This window comes from Chaetura pelagica, unplaced genomic scaffold (genome assembly GCF_000747805.2).
Source record: "Chaetura pelagica isolate M959 unplaced genomic scaffold, ChaPel_1.0 scaffold28, whole genome shotgun sequence".
In the NCBI taxonomy this organism is placed as follows: domain Eukaryota; kingdom Metazoa; phylum Chordata; class Aves; order Apodiformes; family Apodidae; genus Chaetura; species Chaetura pelagica.
Window position 1 is genome coordinate 1,208,636 of NW_009954303.1, and position 26,658 is coordinate 1,235,293.

General features: G+C 42.1%; 1 protein-coding gene across 6 annotated transcripts in view; it reads right to left on the reverse strand.

Moving 5' to 3' along the window:
- Positions 1-1,237: 1,237 nt before the first annotated feature.
- Positions 1,238-26,658, reverse strand: part of TNNT3 (troponin T type 3 (skeletal, fast)) — a 31,782-nt gene continuing 6,361 nt past the window's right edge. Inside the window, exons 3-19 of one of the 6 annotated variants that reach the window (XM_010003879.1) lie at positions 26,511-26,524; positions 25,816-25,833; positions 24,111-24,122; positions 23,215-23,232; positions 21,545-21,559; positions 19,195-19,209; positions 16,594-16,605; positions 15,385-15,396; positions 10,885-10,903; positions 10,041-10,086; positions 9,129-9,245; positions 8,711-8,788; positions 8,361-8,474; positions 8,048-8,157; positions 7,093-7,183; positions 6,380-6,420; positions 1,238-1,613 (exon numbers count right to left, since the gene is read on the reverse strand). In XM_010003879.1, coding sequence (XP_010002181.1) covers positions 1,565-1,613; positions 6,380-6,420; positions 7,093-7,183; positions 8,048-8,157; positions 8,361-8,474; positions 8,711-8,788; positions 9,129-9,245; positions 10,041-10,086; positions 10,885-10,903; positions 15,385-15,396; positions 16,594-16,605; positions 19,195-19,209; positions 21,545-21,559; positions 23,215-23,232; positions 24,111-24,122; positions 25,816-25,833; positions 26,511-26,524 — 781 coding nt within the window. In that variant the 3' untranslated portion in view covers positions 1,238-1,564. Of the gene's footprint in view, positions 1,614-4,081; positions 4,123-6,379; positions 6,421-7,092; positions 7,184-8,047; positions 8,158-8,360; positions 8,475-8,710; positions 8,789-9,128; positions 9,246-10,040; positions 10,087-10,884; positions 10,904-14,951; positions 14,970-15,384; positions 15,397-16,593; positions 16,606-19,194; positions 19,210-21,544; positions 21,560-23,214; positions 23,233-24,110; positions 24,123-25,815; positions 25,834-26,510; positions 26,525-26,658 lie in introns of all 6 variants that reach the window. The other 5 variants (XM_010003880.1, XM_010003881.1, XM_010003883.1 and 2 more) reach the window with 5 other exon arrangements.

Here is a 26,658-nt window from a genome sequence, read left to right on the forward strand (position 1 = left end):
TCCCCCCTGTGCCTTCCTGTCCCCTGACCCTCCTCCCCTCTGTCCCCTCCTTCCCCTGTCCCCTCCTGCCCCTGTCCCGTCCTGTCCCCTGTCCCCTCCTTCTCCTGTCCCTTCCTCCCCCCTGTCCCCTCCTCCCCCCTGTTAGGGTGGGCCCACAAAAAGGGTGGGAGGGCTGGGACACCTGTCCTGTGTGAGCTGGGGTTCTTCAGCCTGGAGAAGAAAAGGGTCTGGGGAAGTCTCACTGCAGCCTTTCGAAGGGAGCTTACAAGAATGACAGACTTTTTACAATCCCTATAGCGACAAGATGAGGAGCAACAGCTTTAAACTGAAATATGGTAGATTTAGGCTGAACATAGGGAAGGGGCTTTGGATGATGAGGATGGTGGGACACTGGATCAAGTTCCCAGAGAAGCTGCGGATGCCCCGTCACGCTGAAAATGTTCAAGGTCTGGTTGGATGGGGCTTTGAACAACCTAATCTATTGAAAGTTATTCCTGCTCACAGCGGGGGAGTTGGACTAGATGATCTTTGAAGGTCTCTTCCCACCTAAACATCTCTTACAAATCTATGACACTGCAGCATGTACTAACAGAGAGCCAGAGTGGGAACGTAGGCCCCAGAACAGTCAGAAGTTTGGAAACATAGGGAAGAACCACTATCCCTGGAGGTCTTTGCTCCAACAGGGTGCATTTCAAGGGTTGGCAAAGAGACCAGGCCCTAAAAATAACTCACATTCCAAATTTAGTAACAGCCTTTTGTGTTTTGACATCTACACTGAATTAATTAGGTAATTCACATTTCAGTTTTGGGCTTTGACGTGGAATAATTGCATGAAGAAACATTTTAATGAAATATTTGAAATAATCATTCTCTATAGTGCATGTGACTTACTTGCTTGTAAGAAATGCTGTGTGCTGAAAAGTACCACTGCTATGGATTTGTTCCTTTATTCCCAATTCTTTTATTTCTTTCCTCACTCAAACTTTAAGTAAATTTAAACTACTTTTGACTCCCAGATTCTGAGCTCCCACAGAACAGAGCTGGCTTTTGTTACCTGACTGTGTGATGGCTGTAAAACAGGACTCTGACCCTGGGTCTTTGTTGATGACACTGAACTTCATCCCCAGGTGTAGAGCTGGATCAAATTGTATGAAATAAGGATTTGGACCAACTCCCAATACCTTACAAAATGGGATGCCATTAAATATAGTATGAAACACCACTCCAGAGAGCTGTCATTGGAGAAGGTACTGGTTGTGCTTTATTTACAAAATCCAGAGATTTGTACACAGCAATCTACAGGACAGCATCGGGCTGATCTTGGCACGATGAAGGCAGGAATTGAAAATGCCAGCAAGGAGTTTCACAGGGAACCTGATTCCTTTTGACTGAGGAAGCCACCAGACCCCTCCAGAAAGAAAAAGAAGAAAAGCAGCAGCAATAGCCAACCCAGGCTGATGTTGCGATTTTTGTTATCATTGAGATGTGGGAACACAGGAGAAGAAGAAGGAGAGGAGACCAGCAGGGCTTTGGCATGCCACTAAAAGCCATCCTGCCTGGTTCTTTACTTCCAGCGCCCGCCAACCTTGCCCTTGGCTCCTGCCTTCTTGCTGCTACAATGCAAAAGGAAAGAAAAACACGTCACCATAATAGAAGCAGTAGGGCTCTGTGACCACTGCACATTTCTGACTCTCAGATTAGGTTTGATCTGCTTTCACTTCTCACATGTTGGGGCACACCTGCCATAGAGGCACATCCTGAGAAACATATTGTTGATATTGTGGAAACAGATTCCACCTCAGGCTCTTAGTGAAAGGCCAGGGTGTGCATGCCTGAAAGAAGGAGGTGGACCCATCCAGATTTCTGCATTATCAGGACAGAAGTCTCAAAATGGCACAGAATTGATGTTTCTTGTATTCAAATCTGCCATGATCTGGATTTTAGGATTTAGGGCTGTTTCTGGAGAAAATTTCCTCATTGTCCTGGAGCTCCGGTCAATTCTCCAGACGCTTTAGCCATCTAGTTGTAGAGGCAAAAAGCTGAGCAATAATTTAAATATGACTAAGAATTGCTTTATTCTAGCAAAGGCAGAGTGGCTTCTGCCTTATATCCTGAAACAAGAGTGTCCAGAACAGTCAAAACAACTTTTTAGGACTTGTATCAGTATCCACATCTTGCTCAGGGTGTGTGAGGCACTCCAGCTGTACTCCCCAGGCAAAGCACCTGAGGCAAACTCTCTCCAGTGTCTTTTGGCACACAAGAAGGGCAATCCTGCATGCAAGCTACTTACCTTCTGACTGATAAGCAGGTGTGCCTGGTGCCAGAGAGCGGCCAGGCATGTAGTTAGTTGGGTTAGATTCTGCACCCACTCCTGTAGACAGCACCTTGGATTTTGAGGCTTGGCACACCACCAAACCTTTCCATCTCACACACATGATGATGAGGCTGCTTCTTGAACCAGAGCACATGCAAACCAGAGGCATCTCTTTGACATGAGAGAGCCTGGGGTTGGGGGCCAAGCACAAGGTGGTAGGGCCTTTCTCTGAACAGAGAGGCCTTCTTCAGAACCACTGGTTCGTGCAGGGAGCAGAAAACAATGTGGACAACACATCTGGGGAGGTTTCTGTGATCCTACCCCACAGACTGGTTGGAGAGCACTAGCCATATTTATGGAAGGTTGTAGCACAGTGACACAGACATACACATATTGGATACTTTACCTTTTGGCTAAGGTAGACTTAGCCTATTCAAAAAATTCACCTTTTACACATGAGAGAGTTGAGTGTTTTCTGCTCATCTTAAACTGATCTCGGTGTCCCTTTTGCCAGCCTTTCCACAGATTTAAGACCCAATAACAGAACTGTGTAGGTCCTCAAATGAAGGCAGTCTTTTTATCTCCATAAGCACCAGTGGTGTTTGATGTTATGCCTAACCTTTAGAGTGTGCTTAAGGTGATAATTGAAGTCTAAAGCAAAGGGATCACTTGATCCTGGTATAATACATTAGCAGACTTTGCTAATATACAGCCTAGTGTGGATAGAAATTTAAGTATGCAGAAATCTCACAAGCTGTGGGCTTCTCAGTGCAATCTTTTTAAGTGATGTCCTGAGAGAGTATCATGTCTTTTGGGGCAACAAACGTGCAGTAATGGTACTGCTTGTTCTGGGTGGTGTGATAGTGGCCCCCCCACATGAGCAGCAACACTCAGACATACCATGGCTTCCTTCTGCAGCAGCGCATTCTGCTGAGGTTTATCAGCCTACAGCTTTGTACAGAAAATTCCACAGGAATGTCAAGCCTTATGTTTGGCGTCTACAGACAAGTGAGCCCCCAGTGTTACATTCATCTGATAAGGCTGGGTGGCTTGAGGAAGTGGGAAGGCAGTATCTGGTCACTACTATCATGCAAAGATGTCACCAAAGACCACCACTTCATTCCTGACATGACTTTGCTGAGAAGATAGAGAAGCGCGGTGAAAATCAAATCCTATCACTGCAGAGCTCCCCTCCCTTTTCTCCTGCAGTTTCTTCTCTGTGCCTGTTAGTTTTCTACATGTCCTAGCCCCCAGGCTTTGTCTAGCCCTGGTCTCTCATGGGTTCACTGAAAACACCTAGAATTGTTAGTGATATGACTCAAAAAATCTAATGAAATAGAAGTCTTGTGGGGAAGGAAGAAAAGATGATGAGTGAGGAGAACTCACAACAGTAATCCCATGATGTTAGTCTTATTACACAACATTCCTTATAATCTTAGCAACCACTTGTTTACCCTTTGTAAACAAGGGTTGTATTCCCTCAAGTATTCAAAGCACCTCCATCAGGTGTTTGAAAACCCCAGCAATAAGCAGATGGAAATTTTGCAGACGTGGGGTGAGGAAACATTATTTTTTCTTGTTAGCTGTTATGTTCACTTCAGTTTCCCCTTCATTTTCTCCATATGAGGCAGGATGGGAGCTGCCCTTCCATCTTTAGCCTCATTACATTGCAACAAGAAAATGTCGGTGTTGAGGCTGAAGTAACTACTTTGAACACTGGGAAGATATCCCCAAGCCAGGAGCTAGGAAGGGGATATAGGTACTTACTGCTTCTGAGCCTGATCGATCCGGTTCCTGAGGGTGACAATCTGCAAATAACATACATGACCAGGGTTTTTAGAGATAAAGAAACCTTTTTCTCTCAAAGAGAGAGGAGTTTTACCTGCCAAAGTGCTGGAAGCAGTTGCCTGTGGTAGGGATTAATTCTTCCTTTGAATTAAAAACTCACCCTTGCTTGAAGGAGAGAAATGTCGCTCCTTGACAATAAATCTGCAAGCCAATTTTGTATGTCAAGGGAAAGAAGACCTAGAATTTTATAACCTTTAATAGAAGAGTTCCCATGTATACAAATTAGTCTCCTATGAACTCACATATCAAACTGCAGGCAAGTGAACTGAAATGAACATCACCCTGGCCAACTGGAAAGCTCTTGCATAGCCTCATCCAGCTCAGTGTGTCAGCCTCACTTTCTCGCTCTTTGCCTACTCCTACACATTCTAGAAGCATATAAGCTCAAACAGCTTTGGATGGACTTTGGATGAGGACCTCAAGAATGGAAAATGGATCACACATTCTGATGAAGTACCTTTGCTGGCTGGGAGAGGAGTTGGTTAAGAGCTTGCAGCAGTCACCACCTTCCCAGCCATCTACTAAGAGAAGAAAACTTCCAAAGGGGCTGAAGAATAAAATACTAAAGGAGAACTTGAGCAACCACAGAGAAAAAGGTTGGGATTCTGAACACCTTTCCATGCTCTGTTGATGACTGGAAGCTAAGAGTCGCAAAAAACAGAGCATCTGTTTAGCCTTAGGTACACTGCCTATTTCAACCTGATGCATGGAGAAGCAAACACCTACCTTGCACAGGATGAGCACCTTATGGTCTGACTTAGGAACTCAGTCAGGGCCCATAGTCTGGAACTCACTACTGAAATCCTGGGACTCAGGTAGTGGAAAAGCCCACAGGAACTAAGGTGTGATAGTGACCCTCCTTTTGTCCCTTCACCATCTCATCTGTAACCAAGTCAAGGTTCTACCTAGTCTTCTTGGGGTGGAAAAATGCTCTTGCTAAGATGTATGCTTTGCTTCTGCTTCTGGTGTAATTCAAAGTTCTCTAATGTCTCTGTGGGTCCAAAAACTGATGACCCAACCTGTGAATATTTAAAGAGGCTCTTGACATTCCCCACATGCAAAACAAGAAAAAAATGTCGGACATTGAGGTTGAACCAACAACCAGTGTTTCCTGGCTCAAGTCTTTCCGTGGCAAACAGAAACAAAATAAGAGACTGAAACATTAGCAGGAACAGGACAACACAAGGAAGGAGAGATAAGCAGATCAGCTCCTTTTGTACTTACTCATGGAAGTTTTAATATCTGCAGCAAGAGTTTAAATTATTTTTTGCAATCAAGTATTTTTCCCAAGTGTGGAGGAGAACCAGCTGTCTTCAGTTTGACCCAAGGACTTAAGACTTACCTTCACTGATAACCTTATGATAATGACTGTAACACTCACTCTCCAATGAAGCACCAAAGAGCAACACACTAGAGCTAAAGATCAGCTCCACTCCTGTGTCCCAGTTCCTTCCTTTGTCTCTCCCTTGCATCCTTGCTTGTGTCTCCTTCATTCCCTTTGCTGTTTTCACTTACCTTCCTCCTTGCTTTTTTACTCCTATCATCTTCCCTTTTTTATTCCACTTTTATTCTCCCATCCCAGCTTTGCATTTTCCATCTATTTTGCTCATTCTTTGTACTTTCTCTCCCTGCTTTTCCACAGCAGCCAACCATCTCTTTGTTTATGCAGAGGTTTCATTACCATAGCATATACATCTCCCCTGGCACTGCCTTAATCCTGTTGTTCAACACCCAGTTGACCTGTTATCCTTCACCCAGCCCTCTCTAATATTTTGGATCTGGATAAGCATGTGGCCAGAAGATGGAGAATCTTTCCAAACTCCATGCCATTCCTTTCTGTGAAGTCCAAGCTACTACACATGCATCCTTAAGGTTTTACATGTATCCCAGGTGCATCAGGGTGACTCATCCATGCACATAATACCAGAGGTTTGGATATGGAATTGATTGAGTTGATTCCATGCTCTGTCCTTTAGCCATGTCCCTGTTGGACCCCAACTCTTTTTCTGAATTACTCCCTTGTCTCTTTTTGAAGAATGGAAGGAGAGAGAAAAAGGAAGTGAAAGGAGAGACACAAGATCCAGTTTTGTCTTTTCTCTCTGCACTTGGAGCCAAGTGCCAGTTTCTGCCTGGCACCTGCCCTCTGACCATGCGGCAGGCTCATGCATTTGGTAGCCTTTGCTGCTGCTGTTACACAGGCAAGTTCATTGTACTTACAACTTGGAAAGCTCCTGCAGCCTGCAACGCATTGTTAAAATCTAAGAGAGATTGAGATAGTTATATTGGTGTTGCTCATTCCCTGTCAGCATGTGTCTTTGTGATTGGGAATGAAAAGGAGAGTGAGACAGAGAGAGATCCAGTAGGATTTCTCAGGCACTGAAACCTGACATAGGTGAGCACAGCCCTATCCTGTGACTTTGAAGGAAACACGTCCATTTTCTGTCACCATATGACAGCTCAGTGAGATGCACCTGTCTGGAGATAGTTTTCAGTGACTCCAAAGAGCACAGTCCACAGGGAATCTGTCTGGGATATGAATAAAACTTACAACGCTCTAGTGTGAAACAAAAAACAAGTTTAAATATATTACTTTGCAAGGGAGATGAGTGAATCGAGTTACTCATTTTTCAGGCCACAGTTACCTATAGATAATCACAGATGTGTTTGGGCAGAGGGTGGAGACTCTTTTTTCTGTTGGGATCCACAGGCACTGAAAACCTTGAGAATGGTATATTCAATTTCAGCCTTAAATGTGTAATGCAGTCTTATGTGTATGTTAGGGGAATGCAGTTCCAACTGTCTTACTGCTTCAATATTTTAAAAGGCATTGGAGACTCAAATGATGTCACCATGTGGCTTTTGCCAAAGGACTCACGGAGATTTTTACATTTTGGACTCAGTCTGATTAGCAAAATGGCTTTTCAACTCACCTCATATTTTTTCCTCTTGATCTGCTCTGTAAAGTCATACTTTTCAGTCTCCAGCTGGTACAACCAGTCCCACAGTTCCTTAGCCTTGTCCCTGTGTGTTTATGGGGAAAGGAAGATGGGAAAAAAAACATCATATCATGTATTTTCTACTGTTTCCAGATCACTAGTAATGAGGCTTTTTACATTTTATTTAATGCAGTTCACGTAACTTCCTTCAAACTCTTCCCATCCTCTGAAAGCTACTTACTCTTTTCAAGCTCACATTTTTCTCACCTTCTCACCTGAGAACCTTTTAGGCTTGCACTTTTGCATGTGTCACACACTAACATATTTCCTACAGATTTAATTTTCCCCTTAACTTCTTAATGAAAGAAGAAAGTCTAGAGGAATCAGAGAAGAAGAAAGGAGCACTCTGATGGCTGCCCAGATGAACAGAGTCACTGCCGTAGTGCAATCTCACCTGTCTCAGGGCTGACATGAGCCAACCTCCTCTTTCAATCGTGTAAACTCCAACATTTCTAGTCTAGACTATCATGTGATGACTGCTGTGCACCAGAGCACTCAGCTGCCAGGCCTCCAGCCTCCATGGAGACCCATACTCACACCTTAGCAGCCCATGTCACCCCTGAAAATGCTACAGATACCAATCTGTAGTTTGTTCAACTGATCTCAGAGCTGGATTTAAAATTTGCACTGGTCCCATAAATGACTAATCCTAATTAGCAGGTGAGTTTAATGGAGCCATGCCAGGAACATGGCTAGATGGCTACCAAACCATTTCAACAGTTCCCTACAGCCCCATTTCCCTTCCATTCTCCAGCTCAAGAAAGGGCACAACTAAACTTTGTCCTGTGAAGAATTTCAAGGAAGGCCCTCTCCTCTACTGCATTGTTTCACTAGATGAGTCTTGAGATTTCAGTGGATTACATTAGGCAAGTTAGGATAAGCATGTTACCTCAGCTTGTCTTCACTAAGGTGGTCGATGTTCAAGGGCTTGCGCCTCTCTGCCAGGACCTTCTTCTTCGTCTCTCTAGCTGTTTGCTTCTTCCCTCTCTTCTGGTCAGCCTATTTTCAGAACATCAATTAGCATCAGACTACAGACATTCAGGCTGAACGAAATTATTCCAGTGGCAGAACATGTAAGACAAGTTGCTAGGGATCCAGAAGAAGAAAAGGTGAGCTGTTTTCTCAGCTTGTAGTAAAGACTGTTTCCAGTCCACCCCATGATTTAATACTTCCGTATTTCTTCCACAGATCCATGATTTTACCTTAGCCAGATAGCTGCTGTATGTGGCCCCCATGGAGGACAGAGCCTTCTTCTTCTTGAGGTCATCCTCAGCTTTTCTCTTGGCATCTTCTTCCTCTCTCCGTGCCTTTTCCTCCTGTGAAGTGTGACACATAATTTACTACAGCATCCTCAGCAGCCAGTGTCAGTACAGGGAGTGTGATCAGATAAGCATGTTGAGAATTGGGAACTCCTGTTTCCTTCTCTTGACCACCACAGGGTGGTCATTTATCTTCTGAGCTGAGACAGACATAACCTGTATCTCTTTTTCTGTCTGAAGATATCTCTCCCAGTCTGATGCGGAGACAAGGAGAGAGATGTAAAGCCACTTACCGCAAGCCTGGCCTGACGCTCCTTCTCCTTCTCAGCTCGGATTCTCTGTTGCTCTGCTCTTTCAGCTCTGCGCTTCTCCTGAAAGAAGCAGTAGCAGGGCCTTTCAGTCATCATTGTGGCTTTATCTACATCCACTATTAACACCCCACTACCAAGAGCTTTGGTTTATAGAGAGTGAGCCAACTACTCCCTTGCCAGAACACGCAGAAGGGTCTCGTGCAATTCCCATATGGAAAACAAGAGACTGAGAGAGGATACAAATGTGGGAAGAAGATATTTAGTGGTGACTTGAGCAGTCACTGCTGTACATTGTAATACAGCTTTCTGCCCAAATCCAGCTGTGGACTATTGGATTTGACTTCTCATCTCCAGAGAATCTCTCGATTTAGTATGGGGAAAGGGCAGTACAAGGACTCACAATCCTCTCCTTGAGGGCAACCAGCTCTTCCTCTTCCTTTCTTCTGGCTTCAAAGTGGCTATCAATCAAGGCCTGCAGTTCAATCAGATCTTTGTTCTGCCTTTTCTTTTGGATGTCCTAGAAAAGCAGGAAAATGCATTAAGCTAGCCCGTATTGCTCTAGGAATATGCCCTGAACATTTCCAGCATCCTGCCTACACAGAGAAACAAAAGCAGAAAGTGCCTGCAAATATCCACAGAATTCTAGGGGACTGGCTGTTGTTGAGACAGTCAGAGAATCATCTAGGTGACAGTCAGGAGCCCAGAAAGGAGCAAAATCCACATCTCCTACACCATATTTTATCCATAGCTTTGCTTAGCTGCCTTTTCTTCACTTAGGGATATGAATCTTACCTAGAAAATGTTCCCACAGTTTTTGGGCAAAGAAGGTATTTCTGTGGAGATTTGTCAACACCAGAGTTTCCTCATTTTTCTATCAATTTTCTAGGAAGGCATCTGGATCTCTATTGTTAAAATTCTGCTGTCATTTTAGGTGGTGTTTCTCAGCATCAGATGACTATAGTCCTGCTTTGTTTCAACCTGCAACTTTCAAACCATTTACAACGATGGGACAGGGAATCTGAAAGCTCCTAAAATATTTAATTTCTCCTTTCTTCATACATCGGCTTCAAAGGCTCAAGGAGGCAAAAAAAGAAATACATGAATCAACATTTTAGCTTAGTAACATTAGCAACAAATGGATCCAGAGAGTTTCAAGGAGCAGAGAGTAACCTTTCACTGAGAAGAGCCTGCAAAACATCCATACTTTTGTCCTTGACCTCATCCTCAGAAGTACCCAACAGAGGAAAAGTTATGTGGGTTTGCACACATGTGTATGGCCTGGGTACAGACAGTCAGTCTCAGAAATACTTACATCAAAATCTACTTTCTCACCCTCCGGTATTTTAGGAGCAGTTAGTCTGCAGAGAGTCAAAAACAAAAAGAACAAAAAAAAAAGAGTATTTTAATCTTAAAGATCAGGTAGCTCTTTAAATAGCATGTCCAGACCTTATCTGCTCTGAAGAATGATGCTGACAAGAAGAAATATTGCTGGAGATACAGAGGGGTGAAACAGCAAGTCACTGGGAAACTATTCCAGAATAGCACTAAGGACCATTGTCCTTTGTGAGAGGTCATGCAGAATGGAGAGTTACCCCTAAAAACTCTTCTCACTCCCAAAGCCTGTGGTCATTCCCCACCACACAGAAGACACTGTCCCGTGAGGCTGTCAGCGCAGTGCTGCAAACTCCTTTCTGGGCAGCTGGCAGGATGGGAAGGAAGGTGCTGGAGTCCAGAGCCAGAAGGTCCATAGGAAACCTTAGCTAAGTTCAGGTCAGGCCAGCACAATATTTGTCATTCTTCCTATTGTCATGATCCCAAATGGATGGGTAGTTCCTCAGCCATGGCCTCACACAAAAGACTTAGTGTTGAACCACCTCTAACTTGGCGTATTGTGAGGTGACTGTATCTTGGACAGTTTGTGAGTCCTCTAACTCTATCAGTAACTGGTCTTCAGACCCTGACCAGTAACTATTGCTAAGACATTCTCAGACAGAAGCAGACATCCTGGAAAGGCATACAAGAACAGCTGGATGTCACACAAGGGAGGATTGGATAAAGGCTTCTAGTGGCAATTTGCCTAATAGACAATCTAAGGGCTTCTGCTAGACCAGAAAAATGATCCCACGGTTTTGAAACTCCCTGCCCGTCATACTTACTTGATTCTGGGCTTCTCCTCTTTGTTTGGTAACATGGCACAAAAGAGGAAGGGAAAAAGAGGGAGAACAGTTAGAACAATAGAGATCATGCAGCTGCTAAAGTAAAAGGAGGGAAGGGAAATTCAATCTTAGGGGAAACATCCCAGATAAATTGGTTAAATTTCAAGCACTTCCAAAAGAAATACACACACTCATACACCCCTTTTTTTCTAGGAGTGAATCTGTTTTTACCACTGAAACAGACTTTGGAAGAAAAGAATTAACAGACTGTATAAAAGTCCCAAACATAGCATCTGGAAAGCAATTGTTTCATATAAATGCTAAATTATTTTTCTCAAACTATCCTGACCAAAGCTCTAAGCAGGACAGCAGGGCTGGAGAGTAGAAGAAAATGTTGCCTATTTAAATCACTACTTCTTTTGCTAAAGTAACCTGAATTTACAGTCGTGTCAATGATATCTGTGTTTTACCAGTTTTGCTCAAATGCCTCCCATCGAGGCCAGAAGGGAAAAAGCTTCACGACACATTTTCTCCAGGTTTACTGACTCCCAAGGCAGCTTGAAGCACATGTCCCTGAGATGCCTTGGTGCCCTGGGAAAGACTTATTTTTCTGCACTCTGTCGTGTTCCTCAAAACCAGCTTGGAAAGGCTATCCTCTCTTAGTGAGCATCTTCTTCCAAGGTACATGCAAAATTCCCATGGGATTTAACAGCAATGCTCTTTGCATCTCCAGGAGAGGTATAATGCCCTTATAAGCAGGCTAGACCATGACAGAGCTGTCAACTTTGGCCCCCTGTCAGTCAGAAGTGTTCCCCTACAACAGCTGACCTTCCCTGGCTCTCAGAAATGTGCTGTCTTAGGAGTTACTTGCTTAATATTTGTGCCTGTGACCAATTCCCCTCTCTGCTATGCACTTCAGTTTTTAACTCTAATGTAATGGCAGTGAGTTCAGCACTGTTATTGTCACTAAAGGAAGGAAATTAAAACTGTGGGGTTTTTGGCCCCATCTCACAAGGACCCAGGTTGACTTTCATAACCATGTTTGAAATTTCAGGGATGCTGATGGATGCTACAGTCCAAGACTGCCTGTGTTGGTTCAGTGGAATGAACTGAGGTAAAAAGCTCACAGCCTGCTGAATCTGTTAAAAAACAACCAGCTTTGTAGAGTAAAAGTAAGAACAGCCTCACAGGAGTGGGTACACAAGCCCTGCTATCCATATCATGATACAGAAAGCTTTTATATTTATATTTTTTTCAAACGCTGATTTGCATCCAGATGGTTTGGGACTGATGGAGGAAATTAGGAATAGCAAATGGAACAGAGCAGGATAAAATTAAATGGAACATTATATGAGGGGGAAAAAATAGCAAAATCTGTTACTGAAAAATATTTAGTGGAGACATCACTTAGAAGGATGATGAATAATTAAAAAAAATGATGAAGCAGCAGGAAATGGGTTCTTGAGATAAGTAAGAGAAAAGTTATGAAAGATCAGAAACCAACCTTTCCTTTCTCTCACACTTTCTCAAACCAGTTTCAGTAATGAAATTTACATGAACACGGCCTACCAAAACATATCTCAGCTGAAGCCTTGAGGTGCTATAGCAATGCTAATAAAATAAGCAGCATGTAATTAGAAAAGTGTTCTAGAGCACTCGCATCAAGGAAGCCACAAATTGCTCCTGAAGAAAAAAACCATTAGCTAACAGTGCACTTCTGTATTTCTCCAGTTATTTTTTTCAGTTGTTTTTTTTTCAAATAGCCAGTGAGCTTCTTAACACATTAGCTAAATCATTGGTTTTTATCTGGAGGGTGGAAGAGTAATCACGATTAACCAGTCTATCAGGGATGTTATTCACACAGGATTCCCTTCCCCAGTGACATACCCAAATTATTTTCAGAGATATTCCTGTTAAACTTAAATGTGCCAGTTAGTGACATTTCAAAGGGGAAGGAGGAGGGTGGGAAGTAGAAATGAAATGACTGATTTTGTTTGTTGACCTTGGTTGCCAGGATTGACACCTATCTGTCAATAACTCTGTGAATTTGGTTTCAGCTGCTGCCAATCAGCATTTTAAATTTAATTAACAATTGGAAAAAAATAAATATAAAAGGTTAGTTTTTATTGAAATATGAAATTTTAGTTAGAATATTTTAAGGTACCTCCATAAAAACAGAAAATTGGGTAACAAAGAAATTAAAAGACAAACAGTAATAAATCTGTCTTTTGCAGTGCATGACCCAGCATGGTACATACTGTATGCACCAAAAGCAGCCCAGGATTGTGATTTATTTTGAAATGCCCCTTCTTTCAAGACACCAAATCAAGGAACTGGGCCAAAATTTGTTGACAAGCAGGAATCATTATAGGAAATTCCTGTTCCTGTGGTGGATTTTGACTGACATTCTGGTCATTCTGCTTATGAACCATGGGGCTATGACAAAATCCCCACATACAACCCTGCCAAAAGAAGGCAAGAGCCACTGGAAATCCAAGTTCACTGCCCTGGAGATGAGAAATACTCTGAGTTTCTGGTTTCCAAAAAGGCTAGCACAGGGAGAACCCACACGACCATAAATACAACCTTACTTTCTCCTGCCCAATCTATGAGATGTTCACACATTGCTCCCCCTTTCTGTTGAATCCATCTGAACTGTCTTCATTCAGAAATCCCTAAACACCCTCCCTTAGTCCCAGTTCTCAGAAGTAACATCTCGAGCTCACAGTGTGTCCTTGAAAAAAAAAAGTTAAAAAAAAATAATAAAATCAATATCCTATTAAAAATAAAAGGAAAAAGAGAAAAAGGAGGAGAGAATAGAGCTCAGAAAGGTCCACAGGATTATTTCCCTAAATAAGAAAAAAAACCTGAAAAGTGAGCAAGAAAATGAAAACAAGCAAACAAATCTGTGAAAACAGAACTAGAAAACACAAAATGCAAGTTGGCTTCAAGTAGCATTGGGCTTTATCTTTGGAAACAGCTGGCCAGGTGTTCTAGGGGCAGAGGCAGTCAGAATATGATGAAGCTACTTCAAAGGCCTATAAAAGTCATGAGAGTCTTTCCGTACATTTGAGCTGGTTTTGAATTTGGCCCAGGGGCTTTAAGTGATTTGCCCTCATGCAAGAGGAAAATTGACACACACATTTAAGATTTGGTCCCCTGAGTCTTGTCCTCACTCACGTGCTAAAGTGCCCACTCAACTACCTACTATGACCGTATCTGTTGTGAACACTGTCTTAAGCCAATGGCTCACCCCACCAGTATGAATAAATCTATGCACATACTTGATGTTTAGTACAATTTTAAGTGCATAGCTGAAGCAGAAATTTAAATATCTGTTGATTCAGGCCTGGAGACCATGACCTTCTAAAGGTTGGATGAGGCAGGCATGTCTGTGTACAGCTCAGCTCCATTTTTAGGCCTGCCACTGGGATTTAAGAGATACTTTCTAGCTAAAAGATAAATCCAGAGTGAGCTTCTAGAGCTTGATTTTCACCATGTGCTATCCTAATGAGAGTGTAGAGGCTTCTCAACACAGCAGTGAGATGCTCTGCCCCCTGCCCAAGGGTGATTGGATATACACAGTAAGCAATTCTTTGCGGCAGAGATGCTTTGGCCCAGTTCCTGAGATTAGAATTGAATGAGGAACAAAAGCAAATACAGGGGGGGGAAAAAGACATTAGAAAGATGACTGTTGTCCTAAGACAACACTGAGCTACCATCATTGAATTCGCCTTCTTCATCAGCTGTAGGTTGAAGGATAAAAGCAAAAGAGAAAAAGCACAGTAGTCAATCCACAACAAGCACTGTTGTCTTAAAAGCAACTGTCCCCACTCTGTCCCTGCTATGCTGGGAACCTCAGACTCTCTGGAGATCAAACAAGAAGAAACACCTTTTGGTGATTTGATTTGGCAAAAAGCCCTTTTCTTCATGTTCATCCAAAGCCATCCAAAAAGACCAATTCCCTCCCACGCTCTCTTTGCTCTTGAACAAGTTCACTGTTTTTAACACTGTTTCCCCATCACTGAAAGAGAAGAAGAGTGAAAGTCTGTAGGTGCATCACATACCTTCCTCAGGGGCTTCCTCTGCTGGTGTCGTGGTACAAGCAGTGTTGGGAAGACAGGAAATAGGAAAAAAGAAACAAACAAGAAACAGAACAGATATTTAAAGTTCTTGGAAGCCTGAGAAAGAGACTAGGGAATGCATGAAGGGGGGAAAAAATAAAGGAATTAGTGAATTAAAGCAAGGAGAAAAGGTATCTGGAGAGGCTGTCAGGAGTTAACAATGCTGTAAGGTTAAAGTAGTAGTAAGCATGGAGATTAAAGGAGAAAAGGGCTGCAAGTGATCATTGTGGTTAATATTTGTTTCTCATATTTTGTTCTCTTCAACCAACCCAAGGCTCCTGTTCTCGGCTCGTGCTCTCACTGTCTCTCTCTCACACAGACACGCACACACTTGCACTGCAGCTAGGTGGAATACATCAGAAGTCATGTCACATACCTGGCTCTTGAGCTTCAGGTGTGAAGTGTCACAGAACAAGGTGCAATGGAAAATAAGAGAATGAGAAACCTGTTATTTCACACACCAAAAAGACTTTCGAACCAAAGGAGAGGAGGCGCAGATAGGAAAAGGGGACAGGAGGACCAAGTTAAAGAGTAAACCTGAGATAAAAGAAATTAATTATATTTGAAATAGCATATAAACAGAAGTCACAGGACAGGAAAGAAATTCAGTCAGGTGGAACTGGCAGATTTACAATAATACTGCAATGCTTAAAAAAAAAAAAAAAGAGCATTATATGCCACTAAGTACAAACTGACAGCATCGTGTACCAAGGCTTACCTTGATTTGAAATATGCCATGAACACAGCACTCCCAAAGCACTATTAGAGCCATCCTTTCCTATAGCAGTATCTCAGACACTTAAACACAATGTGGTTCAGAAACCTACTGAAATACCTGCTGTAACTCAACAACGTGCAGCTGACTTCCAAAGAAGATCAGTTCTTTTTTCTAGATCTATGGCTAAAGGCCATTTTGTTCCTTGAAGACAACTTGGATGTCTATAGACGTCTAATGTTGTTCTTTGTATCCATTTGCAATGAAGAATTACAAATGGATTACTTCATAGGAAGAAAAGGTTCATTAAAAGTCTATGCAGGTCTACATTTCATTCTTCTGGGGGTTTTTGGCAAAGCAAGAATCAATCAGCAATGTGGATTCGTGGGGCAGATTTTGCTTTTTAGCCATACACACACACCTGAATATTTTGCAACACAAGCATGAAAATAATGCAAAATCTCACTGTATTTATATTCCCTGTATACAGTCAATGGGTCAAATTCTGTCCTGAGATTTGAAACGAAGATTTCACTATAGGAAGAAACATTCATTTTCCTATCACAGTCCATAATTTAACCCATTTCACAAGGACACTTTCTGCTGAGCTGCTCTTTCACAATCATGTATGTGTTCCCCTAGTTGTTAGTAAAATTTTCATGCAAGAGGTAAGTTTCTTCCAACTCAGTGCTGAATACATTTTAATGAGAAAAATACCCCAACAAACTATAAATAAAACAACCCCAAAGGCATGCAAATTAAAAGCTATCATTGATAGATAGGTTGTATCTCCTGTCACCTTGCATTCGCTTCCCACACACACTGTCCCACCAGCCAGACACTGGGGAGTTTAGAAGTTAAATCACATACCTTGAGGGGGGGCTTCATTTAGTAGGAGGTGTCAGGGGAAAAACAGAGGGAAGGAAGATAAAAGATTTAGAAACAAGTTATTCAGGAGGGGATCACCTCAAACTTTGGTAAGATTGGGTTGAAGACTAGGTTATAGGACTTGAGTGTTAATGAGTGGAAAAGGAGAGTAATTACAGTGGAGTATGAAGTAGACAGGGAGGGGATGCCATAAAAATGAAAGATAAAAGAAATTTGGATGCTGACGAATTGCAACAATTTAAATCATGCAAATATATAAACAGCGGGCAATTGTAGCGATGCTGGTGATGCCTCAATTTGAAAGAGAACATGCCCAAGAAGAGAGTTTTGCAAGTGTGCAGTGTAACTTGTGCCTCAGCTACACTCGTGGCCTTCTAGCTGTTGGAGCAGCTGTGGGGATACTGCAAGGAAAGAAGGCTTGGCACGTATTTCTGCATTGGCATCTGAAGCTCCACCATCTCAGATCCTCCACTGGCAAACGTGAGGCTTCGTTAGCTCTGCAGAACTAGAAATATTCCCATCTACACAGGGCTTGTCTCTGCTGCAAACAAGTAGAAGCCGCTCGAGCCTGCGTGCCAGGATCCTGCTGCAGGTGACACCTGCGAGCAGAAGCAGCTCGTGTTTCTGTGGCTCAGGTTCCTGCTCTCTGCCCTGGCTGCAGCAGAGTCACAGCCCTGAAGGTTTTCAGGGGGACTAAAATGTTTCCTCTAAGGTTCTTAGAAGGCAACTCTCTACTTACAAACAGCAATTATACTTGTTCAGTAGGGAAAATTAATTTTAGGGAATAATAAAAATAGATTGATTCTTCATGACTTTGGTTTTCTTCAACATCTTCAAATTCCTATGTACAGGAATGGTTCAGATTAATGCATAGGAATTTGGATGTCTCATGCATGTGCTTGGTTAGGTGGAAAGTGTCAGCAAAGAGAAATAAAGGAATTAGAGCAAGAATCATACAACAGCAACAACTCTGAAGTTGTGCAGACCAAGGCTGTGACTTCGAAGATATGTCAGACAAAGACAGCATTAATAACAGAGAAACTCAATAATCACACAATGATATGAAAAGCTGGGACAGTCTCCCTCTGACATAAAAGTTTTCTTTTAAGCTTGTTCTATTTACATCTTCTTTATAAACTTTCTTTTTGTTATGCTTTATGTTACCGAGGGAAAAGAAAATATGGGGAGACTGTAGGTTTGGCTTTATTAATAACCAGATGACACTACTACCTGGTGTTTTGCACAAATTTCAAGCACATATGAATGGTAAAGCTTGAGACCAACACTCAAGTAGTGAGTAGCAATTCAATATATACCAGAGGAAAGAGGTACAGAGGCAGACAAAGCAGCTGGGATGGTAGGAATGACCTTTAAGTTGTGCAAAGCAAGGTCAGAAAAACCCTAGAAGCAGGTAACAGACAGTAATGAATATCATTAAAAGGGAAAGGGAAGGATATGAGATGAGAAGCAGCAAGGACAGGAGGGAAATGAGAGGCAGCACACAGATGAATGTTGAAGTGTTAAGTCATGCAAAAATCAATCAGACAGCTTTCACCTCACTCACTCCAATCCTAGGGAAAGTATAGATCTCCTGTAAGCTAAAAGGCTGTTCTCCCTCTGTCGACAGCAGACTGAAATAGCTGGGATGGGAAGCTGCTGAGGTATGACTGCTTTAATAAAGCTACTCCAAATGGCACAGAATAATTTTCACAGACTGTTTAGAGGACACTGCAAGTTCATCCTCTGCTTTTCTAGATCATAAACATTATAACATTCCCATGTGCAGTATAAGGATGGCTCTGACTCCAGTCAATGTCTGTAATTACAGCTTATATGTTGGGATATTTGTTTACAAAAACATTACTACATTTTTCATGCAACAGTTAGCTCTTATCTTCATTATTATGCATCGCAGAGTAGAGGAAATTATTACTGGTGGAAAGTGTAAGGAAGCTGAAAGTTACAGTTTGACATTAATATTTGATTTTTATTTGCTGTCTTCCACCATCTTTGAATTCCTGAGTATAATGTTAGAGTTACTTGTATAATTTTCCAACAGAAACTGTAGTTTCAGTTGAATTTCAGTATTTCAAAACTCATGTAGATTTAGCTAAGATTTGCGTTAAAAAAAACAGATGCACTTTCACAACCATTAAAGGTTGCATAGATATTAACATCTTTAGAACAAAACCTTCATTTTTTGCCATATAAAAATCTGTTATTGCAGATATGTTCTTGCATTACACTGTATATACTCCACATAATCCATAAAATAAATGTCTCAGAGACATCTAAAATAGAATTTTCATTTCAAAATTTGGAAATCTTCCATAAAGAAAAGAAGAAAAAAAAAGTTGGAACAAAATGTTTTGTTCCCAGTAAATGAAAAAATAATTTTCAACAGCTGCCAAACAAGGTTGTTCCTCCTTTTTTCTTTTTTTTTTTTTTTTGTTGTTGCTTTAAAAAGTTTCCATGTTGTCCCAATTCAGAACATGACCCAATTGTAAAACTGCCAAGTGCAATTGAATTTCCAGCACACAATAACCCTTCAGATTGACGCAGAGGAATTCAGAAGTCACATACCTGGTTCATGGACTTCTTTAAGAGGGAGGTAGCAGGGAAGGAGATGCAAAGAAAGATAAGAGAATTAGAGCAAGAAACAGAGGATGATTAAGAAAAAACAACTTACAAATTTTTTTAGCCAGTGTGAAGGGGTTAAAGGGATAAAAACCATTAATAAGATTAAAAGATGAATAGAGGGCACATATGGATGTCACTCATGGATAGGAAGGACAGGGGGTGTTGGGAGATAAAAGATGCAGATGACTGACATATCTATTCATTATGTTATAAATCAAGTGCCACCAGTAGCCTTTGGTTCACGTGTATTTACTTGTATCTAAATCAAGTCCATTACCTGTAAGTTTGCATGCACAAAAAGGGTGTGAACAACCTGTTCTTATTTATGTGCATAAAAATCCCAGCCTCTGCAGAAATCAATGAGCACAGAGGAGCTGGCATTGATTTTCTTAATGCCTAGGATTTCCCCACTGGTGTGTAGGACTGCACAGTGGGGTGGGAAGGTGAGTGCAAGCACGTTCCTGCTGTCCAACCTGCAGTGTGAAGTATCCAATGAAAGCCTAGCTGGACATGCAGAGAAGAGAGGGCAGAAGAGCAACTGGAAGGTAAATGGGATTGGGCTGGCAGGCTGATGCTTCAGTAAGCATGTCCTACTATTTTGCTAATCACACAGGTTGTCTTACTAGATCTGGACTTTAATTCACATTATAAAATCAAGCAAAAATGCAGCCCTGCTACCCCATTTTTGCATAATGCGCACTAACCTAGGAAAACACCACTAGCTATGGAAAAAGCATGCAGCTACACATTTTCTCTGACTTGGCATTTTCTAGAAACACACTGCAGTCAAAATATCAAAATATAAGTCCAATCCTTAGCCCAACAGAAAACTAGGTATGACACAGTGTCACTTGTTGCTTATGACTTCAGATGCAAGTCTGTCCACACCAGCAGACATTGCTGCCAGAGCCAGTTTTGTCTCTGTGCAGTGGCAGGGGGACAGGAGGAAGAGGCACACCTGACAAGGGACACAGCATTGCCACAGGTCATGGCTGTCCCACCTCCAGCCCTGGGGCATGGTCTAGAGGAAATGCTTTTGGGACCACTCTTCCCATATCAACTGGCATCTGTACCCATAGTTTAGTTAGAGAAATCAGAGTACTGGGGAATATATAAGCCATGCCCAGCCTATGCTTCTGGCATTGCCTTCAAAACAGCAGTTAGTACTGATTACTCATCATGCTGCTTATCCTACAAGAACGAAGCAGCCATTGATGAGCATGCAGAGGATAGTTTTGCACCCTCTCCTCTTCAACCACCTCCAGAATTCCTACACACACTACCATTTGGACAGAAACAGAGGAATTTGCAGGCCATGGCACATACCTTCCTCATGAGCTTTAGCAGGTGAGAACAGCCAGAGAGCAAAATGCAAAGGAAGGCAAGAGCATTAGAAATATCAGAACAGCCTTTCACTCATATAAAGTGGAGGGGGAGGGAAAACCTGAGAGTATATTGCAAGGAAATAAAATGAACATGGATATGAAAAGGACTACTAGAAGTGAGGGCACAAATGGTCTGAGATATTAATTACATAAAGCTGATTTAAGTGGCCATGACATTTGTCTTGTATGCATATTCCTGCAGTCCTGCATAAAGCCAGGAGCAGCATGCCATTTTACAACCCTGGTCCTCGCCCAAGTGGATTTACAACCAGAGGCCAGCAGGTTTTTGGTGGCACATGGCTGCACGTACTACCATGAGACAATGGCCTAGACACTCCACTGTATGAAGAAGAAAACCATCTTTAATCATTTGCAAAGCTAAAGCATCGAAATGATCACCAGTTGCTTCATACAATGGGGTTTAAGCTGGAAAAAAAGGCCTGTGGAAAAGCTGTGGTAAGAACATCAGCCCAGTAAAGGAGGGCAGATCCTCTCTGCAGCTGCAATGTCAGCAGCTGCTGTAGCAGCAGACTGATTGTGGGCATACCTGCACATTGTCCAGAGGCTCAGACTGCTCTGAATGGTACAAAATAACCCTCCCAAGGAGACCCAAGCAGTCTCGGAGCAAAAGCTTTTCAATATTCATCCTTTTAAGAGGTTTACATTTCCCAGCAGTTTTCATACAATCTTTTTTTTTTTCATGCAACAGTTACCACATAGCATCACAGGTGCATTCAGTGCCAAGACAGAACATGGAGGAAAAGAGTACAAAAGCCAAAATTGTGGCAAGTTTTATTCTGTATTAATATGCCTATCTTTAACTGCTGTTTCCTTTTACCATCTTATGGCTTACTGGCTAAAGCAGAGCTTACTCTGAAAGATGGGAAACCAGGACTCATGTCACATACCTTCCTCCTGAGCTTCTTTAGGTGGGAAGAGCCACAGGACAGGATGCAAAGGAACATTAGGAGAAACACATTATTACATGGGCTGATATTACATAGGCTGAATATTCTGTTAAGTCAGAGGGAAAAGTTTCATCCCAGTAAAGGATGCACTAATGCCCAGAAGGGAAAGGGATTTGAGGCATGTAAAAGGAACAGGGAAAAATCTAACAATAAGCTCAAACAGCACATGCTGAAGTTTCCCTCTAATTCCAGTTTTATAGGATCAACCTCCTGCTGTTGCCCAGATGGGCTTTATGGCAAGCTCTGCACGTGGCAGGAGAGGCTGGGGCAGCACCAAAAAAACACCAAGACCATTCCCATATGTTAGCTTGTGGCAGGGCCAGTCATTGAAGAAAGGTGGAAAGCAAAGACAACAGAAGAAACAAAATGAAGTAACTGGGTGCTGCTACTCTCACACCACCCCTAAATCCCCCATCACCATCAAGGAGGTGGCAGCAGCAATACAGAAGGCAATGACACATACCTGCTTCTTGAGCTTTGTCAGGCAGGACGTGGAAAGAAGCAAGAGCAATGAGATGGAAAATGAGAACAGTTAGATGAAAGGGGATATGAATGCAACAGAGGCTCTAAAAATACACAAGAGGCATGAAATAGAGAAACAGAGGAGATGAAATAGAGAAACAGACGAGGAGATGAAATGGAGACAAGCAACCAAAGCACACACAGGTACAAGAAATGTAAAACCTTCAGGACCTGGATGCTCTAAAAACCCTGCAAACCACTCAGAGCAGGTGTCCCACACTGTTATAAACAGGTTTGCACTTGTTTCAAGTGTGGCTGGAGCACAAAGCTTTGCAAATGCAGAACCAACACACCCTTTGGCTCCTTCTACCTGGAGCACTACATCCCAAACCTCTCAAGTGCAAAGGGTGGGTTTCTGTTCCATCCTCTCATCTGTCCTGCCTGTCCTACTTTTCAAATGCCACGTGCAATGCAGGGAGCCTGCTGGGGTTACTGAGCATCTACAGGGATATAATGAATAAAATCTGCAGTATTATTATTCATATCATATATAATAATATATATTATAGTCCATAAACATATAATATATCCCTTATACTATATATAATATTACATATAGTATGTAATATTACCATCTATAGACTTATAATATATATATTATATACCCTCTATTATATTAGATATTGTAGAATATGTACTGTGTAACATATGGCTAAAAAAGTATCTTACCACAGATGGATTTTGATTTCAAAATCCATCCACTCATTATCTGCCAAGCTACATAGAAGAAACCAGTTGACATCTGATGGAAACCCTTCTAGTCAGATCCCAGCAATTCCACAACAGGTGTTACAAACATCCAGGGCTAAAAAACAGCCTTGGAGCCTGCTGTGGCTTGGATGAGGGGCTGGTATCCTTATTTCCCCTGCTGTTCCCTCCCTGAAAGGGAGCAGAGGTGTGAGCAGAGATACACGAGGCTATGGGCACCACGTGCAAAGGACAAGAAAAGCCCTGTGCTTGCAGATCATCTGTCCTAGCATCTTCCTCTTGCCTCTTGTTCTCTTCTACTGCCTTGCAAAGTGGAGGTGCACAGCAGCTCCAAGCCCTGCTGTGGGGGTAGAGGGGGGCTGAGAAACTGGTGCACATACCTTCTTCTTGAACCTCTTCTGCAGGTAGAAAACAGCAGCAAAGGGAACAAGAGGAGAAAATTAAAACAAGAATTATCTTTTTGGAACATTCTTGAGGTTTGCCATGCTCCCAGGCCATTATGGAGAAGAATATACAATGATGGAATTACAGGGTGAGAAAGAATTAAAACCAACATTTTTTATGGTCATATTATGGGGTTATACATGTTACTGAAATATAGGAGTGTGACTACAAGTGAAAACCACATTAAAAAAGGCATCCACTATTTTATTCTTTATTAGAGCTGGCTGAAATTTCTTAAAACTGACTTTTGATGAACGTAAAACAAAAAAAAAAAATTGCCATATTTCTTTTGTTTTAAATCTTTTTCTCAAATGGTGAAAATCTTTTGCCAACATGTATCAATTTTTGACATTTCAAAGAAATTAATTGCTGAATTTCAACAGGTGCATATAAACTTTGGAGGGTGTTGCCTTCCCTTTTTAAAAAAATCTAAACTTTTGGTGTGAAAGAAAAGGACTTGACACTGTAGTGACCAAAAAAAGGCCAGTAGTTCAGTAAAAATGGAAGGCCAAAATAAATACATATATTTGTTTTCATATACATATATGAATACACACATAAATATATAAATCTTTATTTAAAAATTATATGTGTGTATTTGATATATATTGTTTTATATATATGTTTTGGTTTGGTTTTTTTTAAACAAAACAACAGGTCAAATTTCGTACCAGCTCAATAAGTTACATCAATGTCTGTCATTGCACTGATGTCTGTGGCTCAGGACCACATCCTGGCCACTGGGAGTGAGTGAACCATTTGCTCTGGATTTCTTCACACACATTCTTCCTCTACAATGAGAGAGAAAGAAAGCAAGAGCCATGTCACATACCTTCTTCCTGAGCTTCAGGTGGCAAGTGTCATGGAACATGAAGCAACAGCAAGCAGGAAAATGAAAACAGAAAACTGTTAGAAATTGGTATTGGGGTGAGCTCAGGCCTGAGGAAAAAATGGGGTTAGAAAGTGATGGAGAGAAGTTACATGGAAAGGAAATTGATGACTTGGGGAGGTAACACAAAGGTCAAGCAAAAGTGGACAGTGAGAAGATACACCTCAGAGGAGATCATCATGCAGATTAAACAATTAGGAAGTTACCTGCCTATTCATTTAATATTAATCATTAAATTCTTGAAACCCAAAAGGAGACAGTTAAGAAGGGAAGGAGAAAGACAAGAAGAAAGGCTTCTTCTTTCAGGAAGACTTGTCTGTAGGCTTAACACCCTTTGGACATTTGACAAGGCATGAAGGATGGAGCATGAATACTACCTTCACCTCCCTGGCTCTGCCCCTTCAGGCAGGACTACAGACACGTTGATGACTGAAGGCACCTCTGCAACCCACGTGGCATCACTATTTTTCTTTTTTTGAGCCCTTTATCCCCTTGCAAGTAGTACTGGGGAATTACAGACATAAGGAAGAGGGGAGACTTCCTCCTTTTAGGGGAGGAACTACTCTGGGTATGCCCAGAATCACATCTCTGTTACCACCACCACTGATGAGAATTAACCAGTTGCAGCAATTTGGAGAAATCTGTGGCAAAAAAACCCCAACAACACATTCAACTGCTGTATATAAAATCCTCAAGCTGGACATTTCTGCACAGGGGCAAGTCTCTGTCTCAGAGCTGGCCTCATACCCTTCACATGCAAATATTCCACGTCCCAGTGAAGGGTTTTGTTCTTGACCCCTTAGAAGCTGTCTTGGATACTAAGGGCAAATCCTGGCAGAAATCCCAGAGTTTGGTCTTCACCTCTGACCCAGACATCTTGGGAAAAGGGAGGATGACAACCAGCAGCTACACTTGCCTGAACTAAAACCAGTGTGTTTAAAGTGCCCAGCAAAGACACCCATACATCTTCAAAATCTTTCTCTCCTTGCTGCCTACAAAAGCTGAAACAACTCAGGTGAGAAGGGCTTTTCATGCTCCATCTTTCCAGATCTGCGCTCTGTCTCTCACAGCTTGTCAAATCACCTTTGGGGCTTTTCATGCTCCATCTTTCCAGATCTACACTCTGTCTCTCACAGCTTGTCAAATCACCTTTTGCCAGCTAAAAGCACATTTAAACAATGAATCTTTTGCCAGTCCATTCTCTCCTTCACCTTTTCCATCTTTTGCCTTGTTGGGTGCTCCGCAGGAGCTAGGCAACCTGTTCTTCTTTTCAAAGTTTAAACTCAACATGTGGCCATGGCCCAAATGAGGATGGCAGGACATGACCACTGATAGGATGTGTGGGCTCTGTGCCAGTTCCTGCTCTAAAACACTCCAAATTTACAGCCAGGTCAGCTCTCAGCTTTACAGCCATTCCCTACAGCTCACACAAATACTGAGTGTAACCATTACATGAAGACTCAGGCACATCATGGCCCCAGCTTGGGTGGTTTTTTGGTTCCCTATTGATTCATTGATCAAGTGTTTCAAATCACTTTTAGTGGCAAGCGCCAAAGAGAAGGGTGAAACACAGACAAGGAAAAAGCAGGACCAAGAATAAAAGAAAGATAAATTACATTCCCAGGTGTTTTTGTTTGTTTTTTTTTACCTTCTTCTTCGTATTCCTCTGCATTGAAACAGGGGAGGGGGGGAAGAAAAGCAGACAAATCAACCATCAGCCTTGACATGTTGGCAGGACATTACCCACGGCAGAGCCCTGTGCACTCACAGGGATGCCAAGCAAAATGGCCTCTGAGAGGACACTTCCAATTCAGCAAGTAAAAGAGCAAATAAAATGACTTTGAGAAAAAAGAGGAAGTATAAAAGGGGAGGAGGTCACTGTCATATTTATTTTTTTTCTTGGGCAGTGGGAACTCAGCATACATGCAGGTTAGAAGGAAATAGGTGGCAGAGGGACCCCTCAAGTAAAAGGAAAAAGACAGCAAAGAAAACAAACTTGTACATTTCTGTATCGATTTTTTGTATATATTGTGGGTTTCTATGTGTTTTTTTTAAAAAAGAACTATTTAAAAGTGGCAAAATAATTGCCAGCAGGTGGCAGTGCCCCTACAAAAACCAGCAGCGATCCCCACAGTCAGGGCATCAGTTTGGGGCTACAAGAAGTGGAAAATCAGCCGGAGTTGGTGACAGTCAGAGTCACATGCAAAAAAAACAGATCTCAGATGTGCCTAACCGGCTCAGCAGTTGTTGTTAAAATATCAACAGTGGGCAGAAAGGAGAAGACAGGTAGAGCCAGCAAATGCTGCAGGTTTGCACAGAAGCAGAGATGGATTCAAGACTTACCCTCTCCTTGTTCCCTGCGAAAGAGGAAAAAAGATTATAGAAACTAGATAAATATTTGTTCCACTTCATATTGTCACCAGGCTTTAAATCACATACTGAAGCAGCAGAATGCACTATAAAAGTCTGTTGTTTCTTCTCTCCCCCGCTC